The sequence below is a fragment of the Syngnathus acus genome, chromosome 17 (genome assembly GCF_901709675.1).
Source record: "Syngnathus acus chromosome 17, fSynAcu1.2, whole genome shotgun sequence".
NCBI classification, from domain to species: Eukaryota; Metazoa; Chordata; class Actinopteri; order Syngnathiformes; family Syngnathidae; genus Syngnathus; species Syngnathus acus.
In genome coordinates this window covers 1,225,060-1,242,460 of record NC_051102.1, presented here as the reverse complement: position 1 = coordinate 1,242,460, position 17,401 = coordinate 1,225,060, and the positions used below count along the sequence as shown (strand labels likewise).

The 17,401-nt window shown below is 40.7% G+C and overlaps 1 protein-coding gene and 1 long non-coding RNA gene across 2 annotated transcripts; both read right to left on the bottom strand.

Moving 5' to 3' along the window:
• Positions 1–534: 534 nt before the first annotated feature.
• On the bottom strand, positions 535–9,551 carry LOC119137314 (kidney mitochondrial carrier protein 1-like). The gene is made up of 9 exons (XM_037276549.1): positions 9,362–9,551; positions 9,107–9,254; positions 8,810–8,904; positions 8,606–8,691; positions 8,018–8,113; positions 7,778–7,902; positions 6,920–7,043; positions 2,016–2,096; positions 535–1,082 (listed from the first exon to the last, which is right to left on the bottom strand). The coding sequence occupies exons 1-9, from the start codon at positions 9,447–9,449 to the stop codon at positions 1,041–1,043; spliced, it is 885 nt and encodes a 294-aa protein (XP_037132444.1). The 5' UTR covers positions 9,450–9,551; the 3' UTR covers positions 535–1,040.
• A 5,573-nt stretch (positions 9,552–15,124) lies between these two features.
• Positions 15,125–16,506, bottom strand: LOC119137386. The gene is made up of 2 exons (XR_005100907.1): positions 16,417–16,506; positions 15,125–15,359 (listed from the first exon to the last, which is right to left on the bottom strand). It is a non-coding gene; the product is annotated as an uncharacterized LOC119137386 (long non-coding RNA).
• Positions 16,507–17,401: the final 895 nt, after the last annotated feature.

Sequence of the window (17,401 nt, the reverse complement as noted above, 5' to 3'; positions counted from 1 at the left end):
TAACTTACCATACAAACCAATTTTTGGCTCTCAATTTAGACTACCGTTTTTTTCCATGTATAATGCACAAAATTTAACTAATTTATTGTCCTAAAATCTGGGGTACATGGTACAATTTTTTTTATTTTTTTTTTTATCTGGATATCATACGGAGGCCGCCATTACAGATGCGCTTTCTTCTCTGCTGTTCACTTCAAACACGTCCATACGAACACAATGCTCTCGTATCAGACGCTTGCTCGATCACCTGCTCGTTTGCTGTCACAATGTACCCTACACAAATCCGAAACATTTCTTCGCTTTTGTGTTTGCTAGCGCATGCGCAGTGATACTGACCGGCAGAATAACATCCGGTTGTTCCCAAAGATGATCTTTTTTCTGAAATAATTTTACGTTTACGGACTTAAGTAGGAGTCAAAATTTGGGTGCGTATTATACATGGGTACAGGCTTTTTTCCAGCATCAACATGCCATTTTTAGGGTGCGTATTATACATGGGGGCGCATTATACATGGAAAAAAACGGTATTTTCCCCCCAAGTACACAGAAGACCATTTGTGGACTCCGTTGACAAACTGCAACACTCTATTTAAGAAAGGAATGACTGCAGTGATTGTCAGCTGCTCTTCAACTTGTGCAACATTTTCTATCGGCAAACTTGAAGGCACTCGTTTTTTAAGTAGAAGAGGCCTGGAAAACAAGCCTCATACAATTATGAATGAACACAGAGGCCACTGTTACATAAATCTCTCAATCGAGTCAGAATGAAAGGTTTGGCTTGACGAAGCATTTGGATGAGCTAAAATATCAGATTCAAGTACGTGCAAACGTCGCAGCAGTCTCCACAGGAGCAGGCCCGATACCCCCTAACCCACACAAACTCACACACACGTTCACAAATCTTTCCTACAGCAAACGAGGGTCTCCATGGAGCCCTGTTTACTCCTTCGGTCTTTCTATCATGGATCCATTCCAATCCTGACAGTCGAGACCCTTCCGCCCGTCTGTCTCTCAAGTAGTGCTCGCTCTGGTTCCGCCGCTCAAACGTTGATCTTCTTGAGCTGCTCGTATGTGAGGAAGAACTGGATGTGGAGTAAAGGAAATAGACAAGTCTTTTTTTTTTTCTTTCTCCTAGTTGAGCACAAAGCCTCCCCTTTTGTCACCGCTTGTGTAATCTCATTCCAGTTTAGGTTGGAGCTCAATGAGAAGAGGGGATGTCTGTTCTTTTCTAGTGACTTTCAGACACAACCCTTGGTGGTCTTGAACAAAACTAACATTTGCACAAAGGATTTGAAAGAGATTATCAACTTTTTCCTTCTTTTTCTATTTTGCCCACTTGCATCAGGCAGTCAGGTGCTGAGGTGATAGTCCAACAGGGTTTATGTGAACAGCCGGAGAATTAAATGCGACCACATGGCTGGGAATTAGCGCGTTACACCACAAGAGACAGTGGAACCTTTAAGTGTAAAAAAAAAAAAAAAACATTTGAGTCCCTTCTGTGTGTAGTGTTAGATAAAAAGGAGAGGATGTAGTGCTGTTGTGCTAAATTAGACTGCCTCCTGCTGGCCAAGGTGGGTACACCAAAAGGAGCAGCACAATGAAATGAATTGCAGCATAAAAAGAGGCACAAGCTATTTTTCCTTATTAAAAGTACACACAAAAATGTTTTTTGTAGGTTGGGGCCGGAACAGATTAATGGCATTTTCGATTATTTCAACAGGGAATAGTAATTTGAGTTATGAGCGTGGTCAAATTAAACTTGTCTTAAATCACAACGTACTTTAAAGGCAATTCCAGTACAGTTAATGGGAGTTTGGCCTTTGGACCAAATGATCCCAGATATAGATGGTCTCAATGCAAAATACATTTGGGGGGGGGGGAATGTTAGAAGAGAAAAATAAACGATTTAGGTTGAACTTCGAGAGCTTTTTCCAGACAATTTCTTCATCTCCAAAAGATATTGCATCACATACATAGTGTGCAAGTGCAGCACTAATGAGATGCTTAAAGGATACAATGATGTTCCACGGACCCAGACGAAGCCAGTTTGGGAAGAAGCCCTTGTAGAGTGCCATGAAACCCTCCGAGCGCCACGTCTGGAAAAACAGGTTTAATACACAAATGGGCTTGTTATCTCTTCATTATTATTCAACATTCCTCTGGGTGCTTTTGAGACCCAAAATGGTGTCACAAAGGTTTGAGCTAAATATTAAAGATCACTGCAAGATATTTATCTTCACTCAGTACTGGAGGGAAAAAAAGTTTGGCTCGAAAGAGACATACTACCTTTTACAGTGGAGCCTCGGTTTTTGAACGTCCCGGTTCTCGAACAAATCGGTATTCGAACAAAAACTGTGAGATTTTTTTGCTTCGGATGTCGGACGAAATTCGGTTGTCGACCTCGCGAGATGAGCCGAGAGGACCCGCATGCCAACTGACTCCGTTCGTTATTACATTCTCGTTACTCTGAGGATTGCATTAACTCTAATCATGCCTCCAAAGGAAGCAAGTGGGAGCAGTAAAGCCATCCTAAAACACAAAGACGCTCCTAAAGCAATGCGACAGTGAGCGCCCGGCGCGCTGCTGTTTCGCGATCGGACCAAATTAAGCTCCCTGCGCACGGAGATCCACTTAAATTTTGGAAAGTCCATTAGGACTTTAATAATATTTTCTACATTTTAGCAACCCCTCTGTCACAATAATGCGACCAGCGCGGTGCAGTTGCGCGGTTGGCGACGCGCTACGGTTGCGCGTTCGGCGGTGCGCTGCAGTTTCGCGATCGGACAAAAATGCGCAAATGAAAAAAATGCTTAAAAAAGGCGGGTTTTTTTTTTTGTTGCTTGGAACGGATTATAATTTTTTTCCATTATTTGTAATGGGAAAGCATGATTCGGAATTCGAACGATTCACTTCTTGAACAACCTTCTGGAACGGATTGTGGTCGAAAACCAAGGCTCCACTGTATTACTAGTATTGATTTAACTCTAAAATGGCCAATTTCAGGTGGTTGCATTCTTTTGTCACACATAGCCTGTCCGTCTCAGGACAAAGTTCCTTTGAGCACTATTGTTGCTTTGCTTTGCTGCTGCTTATTAGTGGACCATAGCTTTTTGAGCCAAGTTGGGTGAGTCTTAAAAAAGTTTAAAAAAAAAGTAGTAATCCCTCGTTTATCGCGGTTAATTGGTTCCACGCCCACCCGCAATAGGTGAAAATCCGCAAAGTAGAGAATATACATTATTCCAATATCCACACAAGGATTTTATTAACTTTTTTCATTTTAAACACTTTTATGTACTTTTAAACGTTTTCTTTGTATTTTAAACACTTTTGTAAACATTTTAAAGTCTAATTGACTTTTAGAAATATTCTTATTAATTTAAATAAATAAGAAAATAAAAGTAAATATATTGTTACAATATATCCACACAAGACTTTTATTAACCTTTATTGTAGTTTTAAACACTTTATTGTTTATTAAAGACATTTTTTTGCATTTTTAAACCCTTTTGCAAACATTTTAAAGTCAAGAAACATTCATGTTTACTAACTATTTAGTAAACACTTTTGTGAACATTCTAAAGACAAGCTGACTCTTAGAGACACACTTATTGACTAACTAACTACTTAAACACTTTTTCACAAAAGTCTCGAAGTAAAAAAACTTCCGTGATGAAGGGCAAGTCTGACATGTTGACGTTGCGGGAGGCTGAAATAAATCGTAGTTAGAACTGCTAAGCCAATCAGTTGCAAGGACACAGGTCAACATGTTCCCATTGGCCATTAGGGTCATATGGTCAGACAAAGCCGTGCGCTCCAAGTGACACCGCAAAAAGCCACGACGCATCGGGGAGCCGCTGATAGTGTAGGAGTGCACTCGTGTGCTTCGATTCCTGCATATGACGGGCAAACAGGACGATCCGATCGGGAGTGACGAGCAGACACGCAGTTCTATTCCGCTTGGCGATCGAGGAGCGGAGACGTGATAGTATGTGTGTAATGAAGTGCAAGTCTGGGGTGCTGTTGATACAGTGCCTTGCGAAAGTATTCGGCCCCCTTGAACCTTTCAACATTTCGCCACATTTCAGGCTTCAAACATAAAGATATAAAATTTTAATTTTTTGTCAAGAATCAACAAGTGGGACACAATCGTGAAGTGGAACGAAATTTATTGGATAATTTAAACTTTTTTAACAAATAAAAAACTGAAAAGTGGGGCGTGCAATATTATTTGGCCCCTTTACTTTCAGTGCAGCAAACTCACTCCAGAAGTTCAGTGAGGATCTTTGAATGATCCAATGTTGTCCTAAATGACTGATGATGATAAATAGAATGCAACTGTGTGTAATCAAGTCTCCGTATAAATGCACCTGCTCTTTGATAGTCTCAGGGTTCTGTTTAAAGCGCAGAGAGAACCATGAAGACAAAGGAACACACCAGGCAGGTCCGAGATACTGTTGTGGAGAAGTTTAAAGCCGGATTTGGATACAAAAAGATTTCCCAAGCTCTAAACATCTCAAGGAGCACTGTGCAAGCAATTATATTGAAATGGAAGGAGTATCAGACCACTGCAAATCTACCAAGACCCGGCCGTCCCTCCAAACTTTCATCTCAAACAAGGAGAAGACTGATCAGAGATGCAGCCAAGAGGCCCATGATCACTCTGGATGAACTGCAGATAACTACAGCTGAGGTGGGAGAGTCTGTCCATAGGACAACAATCAGTCGTGCACTGCACAAATCTGGCCTTTATGGAAGAGTGGCAAGAAGAAAGCCATTTCTCAAAGATATTCATAAAAAGTCTCATTTAAAGTTTGCCACAAGCCACCTGGGAGACGCACCAAACATGTGGAAGAAGGTGCTCTGGTCAGATGAAACCAAAATCGAACTTTTTGGCCACAATGCAAAACGATATGTTTGGCGTAAAAGCAACACAGCTCATCACCCTGAACACACCATCCCCACTGTCAAACATGGTGGTGGCAGCATCATGGTTTGGGCCTGCTTTTCTTCAGCAGGGACAGGGAAGATGGCTAAAATTGATGGGAAGATGGATGGAGCCAAATACAGGACCATTCTGGAAGAAAACCTGTTGGAGTCTGCAAAAGACCTGAGACTGGGACGGAGATTTATCTTCCAACAGGACAATGATCCAAAACATAAAGCCAAATCTACAATGGAATGGTTCACAAATAGACGTATCCAGGTGTTAGAATGGCCAAGTCAAAGTCCAGACCTGAATCCAATCGAGAATCTGTGGAAAGACCTGAAGACTGCTGTTCACAAACGCTCTCATCCAACCTCACTGAGCTCGAGCTGTTTTGGAAGGAAGAATGGGCAAGAATTCCAGTCTCTCGATGTGCAAAACTGATAAAGACATACCCCAAGCGACTTGCAGCTGTAATTGCAGCAAAAGATGGCGCTACAAAGTATTAGCGCAAGGGGGCCGAATAATATTGCACGCCCCACTTTTCAGTTTTTTATTTGTTAAAAAAGTTTAAATTATCCAATAAATTTTGTTCCACTTCACGATTGTGTCCCACTTGTTGATTCTTGACAAAAAATTAAACTTTTATATCTTTATGTTTGAAGCCTGAAATGTCGCGAAATGTTGAAAGGTTCAAGGGGGCCGAATACTTTCGCAAGGCACTGTATGTTGACGTCGTAGATGGAGTGGATACAGTGCGGGAGGCTGAGATAAATTGTAGTTAGAACTGCTAAGCCAATCAGCTGCAAGGACATAGCGCAACATGTTCCCATTGGCCATTAGTGTCATATGGTCAGACAAAGCCGCGCGCTCCAAGTGACGCCCGATGTCGCTGATGGTGGAGGGGTACACTTGCCTGTCTCATTGCCTGTCTTGTGTGCTTCATTCCTGCATATGACGATGTGAATGTGTGAGTGAGACATTAAAAAAAATCTGCAACGTACCAAATCTATCCGCAATATGTTTTGAAAAAAATCCGCGATAGAGCGATGCCGCGATAAGTGAAGCACGAAGTAGCAAGGGAGTACTGTATGTGGTTAGCACACATCTTCATACTTGAGAGGTTCTGAGTTCAAATCTCCACTCAGGCCCCCCTGTCGAAGTCCACCCCCCATGCTTGTGTGTGTGTGTGTTTTTATTTCAGCTTCTTCCCTCATTACAAAAACTTGTAAGTCTTAAGTCGAGTCAAGTCTTAAGGTCCCCGTAGGTGTTGGTCTATTTGTGCCCTTTGATTGACTGGCGACCACCCGGGACAGCCTCCAGCTATCCATCGGTCCTAATGAGGACAAATTTTACAAACCACGGATAGATGGCTAGCTTTTATTCAATCCTTTTCGAAAGCACAGTCTATCAAGGTTCCATGTGCACTTCAATTTATCTATCCATCTTTCGCTTGTCGTAGTCGCCCTCACGTGCTGTAAAAGCACTCAGATAACAGAATGTTGTCAGAATGTCGCACAGAAGAGGGGATTTGCACCAAATACTCATTCATCTTATGTGCAGCATATGATGTTAACACAATTCCTACGCATTTCAAAATGTTATACTTCTTCCAAATCTAATTCTTAGACTTCTTGGCAAAAAATTCAAATAATAGATGTGTATTATTCTGAGTCTTTATATGGCATTAAGTCACCTATTTTTTTTGTAGAATTCAGGGTTAAATGACCAACAAGGTGTACAATCATCAGGGATTAATGGACGACTTGGAGGCATGACCCGGTACGCAGCGGAGGACAGTAGAAAGTAAAGTCCATTAATCACAGATAATTGCACACTTGGAAGGGCATTGGCATGCTTATGACGTCACTTGTTAGTGATGGGCAACTGTTGGACCCTGCTCTGGCCCGCCAATTTTCAACAACTTTAAATAGGCCCTTTGTGTACAAAAAAAAAAGTCTTGGACAGAAAGTTGATATTCTTGCTTAGACTGACCTGCAGTATACAGTCGAGTGTTCCCTGGTACAAAGCTCCTCCTTTCTGATTCATCATCCGCGTCCGGACTACATCTACCGGGTTGGAGGCCAACGCCCCTGCCAGGCCACATACGAAACTGGACCTGCATGCCACAAAGCCATATCGTATATTAAAATATAACACTTGCAAAAGAAGTCTATAAAGTGTTTTGCCACTATTCCCTGCAATAGCCCAAATGTGCCACAAAATGGCGACAAAGCCACTTTTCTATTGTGCACGGCTTTGCCCTGACAAGAACAGTAATCATGCAAGCAAACATCAGTGGACAGATTGAGATAAATCTCACAATATGCGAACTCATGAGTGGCAAATCACATACATCGAGGAACACTGAACATATTGCTTTAAAAATGAACATTTTAAATGAAAGGAATTGTATTAAAATCTGTTCAAATAGTTGGCTTTGAAAAAAACGACTTACAGTAAAACATTTTCTATTGTCAAATGGTAAGAACAATGACGACTCTGCTTTATTTCATTTGTAAATATCAACAGCTCCCATTGGCTTCTTTCACCATCCAAACAGCCCAATCATAAAACAGCATTTACTGGTCTAGAATGTTAAGCAATGACACGTGTATGGAACGGGTGGGGGTGGGTCAAATAAGCACGTCAAATAAAAACCAGAAAGTTAGCTTTACAGTGCTTTACGCTGATGCAACAGCCACGAGACACATCTGCTCTTTATCTTGGTGCACCTTAAAAGAACCTGAGTATAAAGCTGCGCTTTCCAATTTCCTATTAGGAATAGGAATAATATCAAGAGTGAGGCAGATGCATACTTTGTAGGAGGATCGATTTCAACTTTTCACTCACAAGAAATGCGTGTACACGTTGTCGCCCATGTGACCAGACAGGATCAGATGCTTCTTGGTGATGTCATAGACTGGAAGCTCCACTCCGACCACAATGGCTGCTCGCTGAGCGGTTAGAGAGACACCCTGATAAACAGAGAGGCCAAGAGTGAAGATGACACCCAGAATATTGACAACGAAAAGACAGACTAGCTCAAAGTGAGGAATCATTCCAAACTAAGCCATTTGAAGTATGTTGTACCTTCCAAAGTCCCCTGGTCCCTTCCTGCTGATAGATGTTGATGAAGTTGCCCATCATACTTCCCTGGATCACCCTTCCTTGGGCTTGCATGCGGATCTGAGAAGTAATTGGAGTTTCTCATTATATTTTGGCTTTGAGCAAGCTGACTTAAGAGGAAAGCCTAAGCTTGGCTTGCTTTTTCTTGGTGCTGATTACGTACTCGCCTCCCGTCGCTCTCATGATCACTTGGATCAATGTGCTGTGATGAAAAACTGTTGCTATGTGTATCAACATTTAACCCATACTAAAGACATTCTGTGATAGTTTAGCGAGAGTATGCTAATCATTCATGCACCCGTATCATTTACAGGACACTAAATTAAGCCTTGGGAGGCCACAGTCTATTAATAAGACACCCGTGAGGTCCCAGTGGGACTATGACATTCGTTACAGCAGCGGAATATGTCACACACGGGACATTTTCTAAGGCACATTTAGACACGAGATATGTACCAAAAAAAAGAGGACTTGAACTGTGACCCTCCAAATGCAAAACCCAAGTCCTTCACAGATGATCGATTGCTGCTGCATATTTGAGACTTTAGTTACCTTCAGCACATCAGTGGGGTTTGCGATGGATGAAGAGATGACTCCAGCGAGTATGCCACACAGTACGTTAGTCAGCATTGTCTCATCTGAATGAGAAGAGAGAAAGTAAATTGTCTGAGCAGGCTGTGGCAGTTCTTAGTAGTTCAACAATACGGCATGCATGTTTAAGTCAGGTGTGTACATGACAGACGAAGCCAGCCTCACCCTCGGGCCTATCCACAAGTAATCTCTTTAAGCTCTGGTATGTGCCAATTTTGATGGTCCCATAGGATGCCTGGCGCAGGATGGCGGGGGCTATTCTATAAAAGTCACATGTGCATGAATGTCTCATTGATACAAAAAGGGAACACGTGACCACAACGAATTTGACAGATGCATGCAGAGGAGAGGAAAGCGGTGCTCAGGGAAGTGCACATTAAGAGGAAGTGAGAACATCTACCGCAAACACGTTTCACAAAGAAAGATGGAAGAAATACGAACACGAAAGTAAAACGCACGTACCCTGAATACAGTGACCGGATCCCTTCCTCTTTTGCTATCCTGACAATAGCGTGCAACATGCCGCGGTACCGGATCTCTCGGTATTTACTGTCCCCCACCTGACCCTGAACCTGGAGACGCGTCTTGGCTAGATCGATTGGGAATGTACCTGGAAAAGAGAGCGTGTCGCTCTAGTTATATTGTCCAAACATCACCAAACCCGGTGAGCCCCGCATCAGGGTCTCCGCGCGGCTTCCTCACACGTCACTCACTCACCACATTCCGCCGTCATAGAAGCCAGTCCCCCGTAAACAAAAGGCTTCCAGTTGACGCTGGACATCTTTTCCGATTCTCGGTTGAACATGAAGCAACAAGCTAATGGACGGATTTGAGCGTTTGTTGGATTTTGTAGCGTGCTGCGCCTCCTCCCCAGCTTCAGACACGCCTGCTTGTGTGCTCGAGTAATCGCATTGCCACCTACTGGCAGATGTTTGTATAACAGGCCAAGTGTCTCCTCCCACTTGCGCTCCTACTTGCAACCGAACCTTTTTGTCGAGCGAAGACAAGTTCTATAAATCAAAACCAATATCTTTCTACGTTTGCAAGAATATGCTTTTACTTCCAGATGCAAAATTAATCTACTAAACATGAAGATACTAAACAAGATAAAGAAGAAGCCTTTAATAATAATAATACTAATAATAATAATAATTATTATTATTATTAATAATAATATTAATAATAATTATTATTATTTTTATTGTTACATAATTCTATAATTATAATATAATATAATATAATATAATATAATATAATATAATACAATAATGTCATCATTTCTATGGAGGCAAGGATTGTAATTGTACCTTTTAACCACTAGAGAGCAGTATCACACTACTACAATAGACCGACTACAGCCCATATCCTGTTATTAAAACTAAAAAAGAAAGCAACAAAAAAGGTCGATTTCGTGACCTTAATTTGACACTTATCTATATCTACACGTACACATAGGAGGAGGTGTATATCCATCCAATTATAAATTATGTAACCTATGGGGGTATGTCGTATATCAGCTTTGTAGGTTTTGATGAGTTGCTTGACAGAATGTGTGTCCAATGCTTGGCTGCATAGATTTTCACAGAGAATATATTGGTGCTTTTAATACCACAATTCCATCTTATCTATTTTCCATCACATTCGTCCTCCCACTTTCAGCCTCTGGAAAGGAAAGTTTCCATTTCCATGACTAGGAGGTGTTTGTCTACAGCATATTTATTAATTTCATATGCTTGTTGTATGGTTTGATTAATGGTTTTGCAATGGGTCAGTAACCTCAGCATTGCTATCAGTACCATTATTAATGGCCAAGGAGAACCAGGAGGTTTGTATATCACTGTGCACTTCAATGTGATTGTGTGTGCCACGAGCACGGAAGACTGCATCATAGCACATCGACAAAACACAAAGAGATGGATGGAGATATAGCAGATTTATCTGAAACAATAAGCAAGGGTAGGTAGAGTGCTCACCAAATTGCCCACATTTCATGTGACAATTTGTCAACATCAGCCTGAGAACTGACTAGGAGGGGATATGTCTTTTTCCAGCAAAATAAAGAGAGGATTTTGTTCTTTTTAGCAAGTAGAACGTTAATCTTTAAGGGCTGATTTGAGGCTATCTGAAAAGAAAAAACGATTTTTTTTTTTTGTTCACAGTAATGATTGGAAATAAAATCAAGCCGGTGATGAGTTTATCTCGGTTTTGTAAGGTTAGCTGGCTTCATTTATGAGCTTTGGAGTTGATGGTCAATAAATTGAAGATAGTCATCTCACCTGCGCATGATTTCTTGTTAACGGATGGATTATTAAGGTGTGACCAAAATGTGGAACTATTTCTTTAAGCGTACAAAGTGAGAGTGCTCAGTGTGATGGGTCTTATGGAAGCCATGGGTGTGCGTATTAATGCAGGCAGTGGCTTTTCATGCTGAAGGGTTTAACCACCTACTCATGTCCTAGTTAGGGTACATCACGACTCGTGCTTTGATTTTTTTCCTCCTTCTCCTGGATAATCAACTGTACAATACATTTTCCAATATTAGAATCTATTGGAAATCCGCATTTCAAATGATTAATGATACATGGCAAACAGATTACGTGAATAAATTAGGCAGCAGTTATGGGCAATATTTGTCGCTGCTCTTATTCTCCCCCTCCACCTCGTTTCATTTGCTGCCATACACACCGATGTTGTGTTGGCCCCCCTCTTTGCGGTGGAGTATTTTTACCCCATCCTCAGGGCAACAATGAACTTGATGGAAAGTGAAGGCTTGTCCACAATTGTTAAAGTGTGTCTTAGTGTGTGCCTGTCCTAGTTGTTTACCATGCTCACTCTGCTCTGCTCTGCCCCCGCCCCCAACCTCTCAGCCCTTCCACAACTCTGAGAACATAGACTCATTGCTGTTGATGCAACATGCTGCATTCTCATTGGCTGCCTGTAAATGGTTGCCTGCCAGTTTTGCCTGTATTTGGACTGGACGATGATCATGACGTTGCTAAGGCACAGTTACACAAACACTGACACACAGTTTTTTTTGCTAGGTGAGAAAGAATTAATTCTATCCCAAAAAGAAATTCTCATAAGATGTCAAAACATAGTCATGCGCCACTGGTGCACTTAAGCAGATCATTACTTTACTCAGAGAGACAAAAACACATGCTCGTGTGTGTGTGTGTGTGTGTGTGTGTGTGTGTGTGTGTGTGTGTGTGTGTGTTACTTTGAGAATTGGTCTTGTCCACTCAGCATCCAGCCCCTCAAGGTTGCTTTACTGTCAGCAACATTTTAAAATCAAGGAACTCTGCTGAATGTCTGAGAAAATGGTCTACATAAAGAAAATGTAAGACATCATAAACTTCACTCTAACAGAAGCTGACATGCTCCATTTCCTGTTTTTTAACCTTTATATATTATTGAATATTTTCATGATGATGATCTTTCATATCAAATTATGAAAAATAGGTCATGTCAAATTGTATGAAATTCCTGTCTGACATGACACTTGATTAATGGGCAATCAAATGCGCACATCAGGCGTTAAAAGACCAATTGCAGTTGTAAAACTCAAAATATTCTACATAATAATTAATATTGCCATTGTTGCTGTTTTAATAATAATAATTATTATTATATTATTATTATTATTATTATTATTATTATTATTGCTGTCAAATGGCTGAAATTTGAGCTGAATGTCATAGTTGGAAGAGCTTTGTTTTGCCTAAAGTGAAAGAAAGCGCATCTGAGTGTCTCGTGAGTGGACTAGTGAAGTTGGCAGACAGGATGGGAAGTGTGAATCAGGAAAGTGACATCTGTTGGTGCTCAGCCAGGCACAATGATTCCCACATAATGTGTGAAAAATCTAATCTTTCGCCCTTGAGGTCTCATGTTATGTCATTGGCTTCATCCCTAACCAAATTGTTTTTTGTTAGCTGTGCGCTGTAAATGTAAAGTCTTTAGCAAATGAGTTTTCTAATGATGAAAATGATTATTGCAATATTTGTAACCTGGTTGAAGTGGTCATGTGATGTATTTTTCCACTCGTTACAATCAACTGTACAACATATAATACTTCACAGTGTATCAATTGGCTATAATATTTTATAGGCCTGCATATTTTTTTCCAACCCTTTGTCCATTTCTGTCTCTATTTATAATATTTGTTATAACAATTAACCCAACACGTGTTCTCTCCGCTGCCCTTTACGTTACTCTCTAATGGTTTAATGGCTCCATCCATCCTCTATTTATGAATTTATTTTTGGGGTTTTTCTCTCCACTTTTTCCTCCTTCTCCTTCCATCTGTCTTGCTCATGGGCAATTACACAGACAAATGCAGTTTGTTTTCCACTCTGAATGAAAGAAAATGAATAGATTTATCAGGCCATTACATTTTTACTTTGAGGTCACTTGCTGGATTATATTATCCATGTGAAAAAGGGGGAAGTCACAGTGTCACTCCTTCAATTTGCACAGTACATTAGCCATGCAGATTTATGTAAATTCCTTCCATGCCAGTGTTTGGCTATGGAGGAGCGGAGCGTCTGAAGCTTGACGACAAATGGGGACGAGGGCGGGGCGAGAGCATTTGTATCGTCGGCTGACGTAGACCACTTGATAGTCGTCACGTCAGATGTACGTAAGACACCCACGTACTTTTCAGGCGGCCGGAAAAGCGAGTCCCTTGCTTTCAGCTTCCTGAAGGGCAAACCAAGGACAAGCCCAACATTGCTGTTTCTCAAAAATAGCAGTATGGAATATTCAAATTGCACATCACAGTATGCGAATTATCCAGCAGGTGTTGTTTGAAACGCAACATTGTGTTTTGTTCATAATTTAGCTACGTTCAATCATATCTAAATAAGATAACAAATTATGTTCATTTTCAATTATAATATGGAATGTGTGTGTGCGTGTGTGTGTGCGTATGTGCGTGTGAACATGCTGTTTACTGATTAACTGCCATTTCCCCAAACCTGCCTGCAGCACACACACACGCACACACACACACACACACACACGCACACATACACGCACACACGCACGCAAACATACACACACACACACACACACACATGCACACACACACCACTCAACTTTTAATTCTCAGCCCCCACTCCAAAATAAATTCCTCTCCTGCCCTTATTCCACATTGCCTTCCATTGTGTTTTACTTGAACCCGATTTCCCTGTGGGCCAAAACTCTTATCAGCCCCAACCAGATGAACCACCGTGTGTGTGCGTGTGTGCCCGTGTGTCCTTGTTAATCCTCTCTTCTTGGCTCAACAGCACGTTTTAGTGTAGGTGATGACTTGTGATTTTGTTATGTCGAAATAGCAGAATTTCATCCAGCATTTGAACATGTTTTTTTTTTAAATGCCGCACCTCTAATGAGGCAAGACCCCAGCGCGCATTAAATTCCAAAATGATATGCTTGATGTGGTGCGCATCAATGTGTGTGTGTGTGTGTGTTTTATGTTAGACTGAGCTTGTCAAAGATTGTTCATGTCAGTTTAGCTCAAATATAAAAAACACAGACATCTCTTTTCATTGAATCTGCTTATATCATTATACCGTTGTAATGATTCTGATTATTCCGGGCGCTCGCTTGCGCATGAGAGAGTCCGCGTGTGTGTGCGTTTATAAATGACCACCTGCACTTTAGAACGATTTCAAGTGACCACTGATGGTTTCCCTTGCCAACATAAGTGAACAACCATTGACTGCAGCTCGAGACCAGCGAAACATTCACTGGTTCAGTGTGTGTGTTTTGTGTGCATGTGTGTCTTTGCAGCCATATGCCAAAATTGAGCAAAACGAAAAACTCTCCTCTATCTAGTTGCCATAGTAACTGGCAATTCACAGCATCTGGCAAATTATAGGGCCGCGTTGAAGGGCAAGAGAGTGTGCGTGTGCGTGTGTGTGTGTCTGTGTGTGTGTGTGTGTGTGTGTGTGTATGAAGGAGACTGCAAACCCCTCCCGCATACAAAATGTGTTCTTCAGGTGCACGAGAAGCAGAAAGGAATCGTCCTTATTTTCAGGTGTTACTGACATACACGCACACACGCACGCACGCACGCACGCACGCAGACGCACGCGCACACACACGCACACACACACACACACACATCCTTGTTAACCTGCATCTGCAGGACCCAAAGTACTTTACTGAGTTGTGGGGTCCACCCTTTCTAGTGGTCCAAGAACTATGAAAAAAATCAGGCAAGTCCCAAAAAAAATCTTGTTACTAAAAATCACTTTCAATAAACACAATTCAAAACTTTTTTTTACATGTCAGTTTTTCAGTCACATGTGGGGCCTGTTTCTAACCTTCAGGCTTTGCGGGGTCCACCTTTACACACATGAGGTTTTTAGTCAGTTATGGGGCTCGCTTTTAATATTTCAACCTTAAGAGGTCCACCTATACACACATGACAAATAGTGAACAAATGGTGAAACAGGACCAGCCATGTGTTTCTACCTCTGTTAAGGGAAGCTCTTTCACTCATATTTTCTCCTCATGGTGGTTATTCTATTTTTGACAAAGTACTTAACAGCTTTCCAGTCTCTGTTACTCAGTGCTTGTGGTTCTGCAGCAATGCATCTCTCGCAGTCAAACTTACCAGGAACCTGATTTGTCAATATATACTTCCTTAAATGTTTATTTACTGCAGCACATTCCTCTGGGGTCCAGCTTCTTTTCACAACTTTTTCTTTACCTAAGGGCATAAGAAGAGCACTTTTTAGTTGACAACTTAATTAGAACAAGACTGCATAAAGAATACATTCACTTTATGTACAATAGTCCGACAAAATAATTTAAATGAGATATTTTAAAAAGTCAACTATCTTTGTCAACGGTGATGAGCCCACAATAGACATAAGTAAATGTCAGCTATTATCTGGGATATTAATCCGGTCATTTAAGTTGCTAGGTGGTCTTCAGTGTCAGCTGTTTTTATATTAACAAAATTAAAAATAGATGCACAAAAGGGCAATATTAGAATGGCCCCAGTTTTGGAGGTGGGGGAAAGAGGTCTCTCATTTTCTTGACTACTTTTAAGCAGTTTTACATTTGACCAGAGTGTCACTGCTGGTAGATGAAGCAATTCCTGGCCCCTACAGAGGTTGCACAGGCAGCACATTGGGATGCACCATTTCTCTGACAAAACCGTTAAGAACAGATACAAGTTGTTGCAAAATCAGGGAAAATAAAAAATAAAAATCAGAAAAAAACTTTTTTCAGACAGTGTTTTACATGTATGGGGAATTTGCTTTGATAACGTGCTACACATAGACAAACAAAGATGATATAAATAAATTTGGAAATATATAGTGTGTAAAAAAAACAAATGCAAGCTGTATAAGAATAGTATCTGCCTTGGTGTGTCAATGTATGAATTTGCATATTCACTAATAGGTTAATCTAGTGCAATTTTTTTTTCTCTCTTTTGAGGTAGATGTGTCATGTACATTACCTCTATTTAAAAACAGATGTAAACAAACATCTCACATATAATCAAGTTTAGCAATGACCTGTAACTCACATGAGAAAGGATGGGTTCATTTTCATTTTATCACAAAATTCAAAAGTTTAGACCTTACATGTCTAAGAAAAAAAGTCAAGTGGTGTTTAATATATCTTGCTTGGGTCATCTAAATCTTAGTAAGCAGCATATGTGAGGATAATTAGATACTGATACAGTAGTAACAATTGGACAATTTAAAAGCAACCGTGATAAAGTTATATATTGAAAAGGATTACTCCAAACTCACCTCTCTTTTTGGCAGACTTTTCATTACTTGGGCCACGAGATGTGAAGGTACAAGAGGTCACTTCTATGACTTCTGGCATTAGCCCATCTGAAATGATGATTTTTAAGTACAGAAAAAAATATGTTAAACTTATCTTATTAGGACAGCAAACACACTGATCAAGGGTACAGTTTCTAACAGCAAACTAAAGAGAAAAAAAAAAACTATCTACACTTGTGCTCATAAGGAGTTATTTATTACAATAATGTCCTGTAGAACCAATCTTGTTGGAACCAAATTTGGATTTTGGTAAATACTAGACAGGAGCAGATATAAATGTAATGGACTTGTAATATTTAAAAGTGGTGGAATTAAAAAAAATAAAAATCAATATTGAAAACGAGTACTGACCTTAAACTGCAGTTTTATAAACTCACCTTTCTTTTTGGCCCTTTTTTTCTGAGTTGAACGACACATGGACGCATGTTTCAACAATCCATCTATAGGTGTGTGTGCCACTGTTTTGTTGAGGCTCCATGAGGAGAACCACTAAAACCATGTGATCCAATGGTTGGCTGAATGCTGTTTAAGGTACCTTCTGACTAAAGAACAGCTTTCCAATAAAAGCTGTAAACTAAGAGAACAAGAAAAGCTCTACAAGGTTTATTTCTTACAACAAAGTCTAACTAAATGTTACCTGTAGGCTGGCATCCTGTTTGATGCTATCATCAGGGTAAGAGTCCTGCAAAGTTCTGGCTGGTTCAAGCAGCGCACCATCAACAAGAGCCTGAGAGCCTGTCACCTGGAATTAAAACCACAAATAACTTACCAACATCATACAGACAACATAAATGACATCTCAGGACCTGTATAGTTAAATCATGTGAAGTTAGTCCCCAAAACCAAACAAGCCCTTCTAACTAAAGTGTTCCAGTCAGTTCTGGAAGTCTCATCAGGTCCTATAACAGCATCTTTATGGATGTAGTGGAGCATCATTCAGCGTGAC

Bases quoted from the DNA above. Each gene is read 5' to 3' on its own strand.
- LOC119137314 (XM_037276549.1), bottom strand. From the start codon at position 9,449: ATGTTCAACCGAGAATCGGAAAAGATGTCCAGCGTCAACTGGAAGCCT. The intron at 8,692-8,809 runs GTGAGGCTGGCT...CTTCTCATTCAG, and splicing joins ACTTGTGGATAGGCCCGAGG to ATGAGACAATGCTGACTAAC. The intron at 2,097-6,919 runs GTCAGTCTAAGC...CTGTTTTTCCAG, and splicing joins CACTCGACTGTATACTGCAG to ACGTGGCGCTCGGAGGGTTT.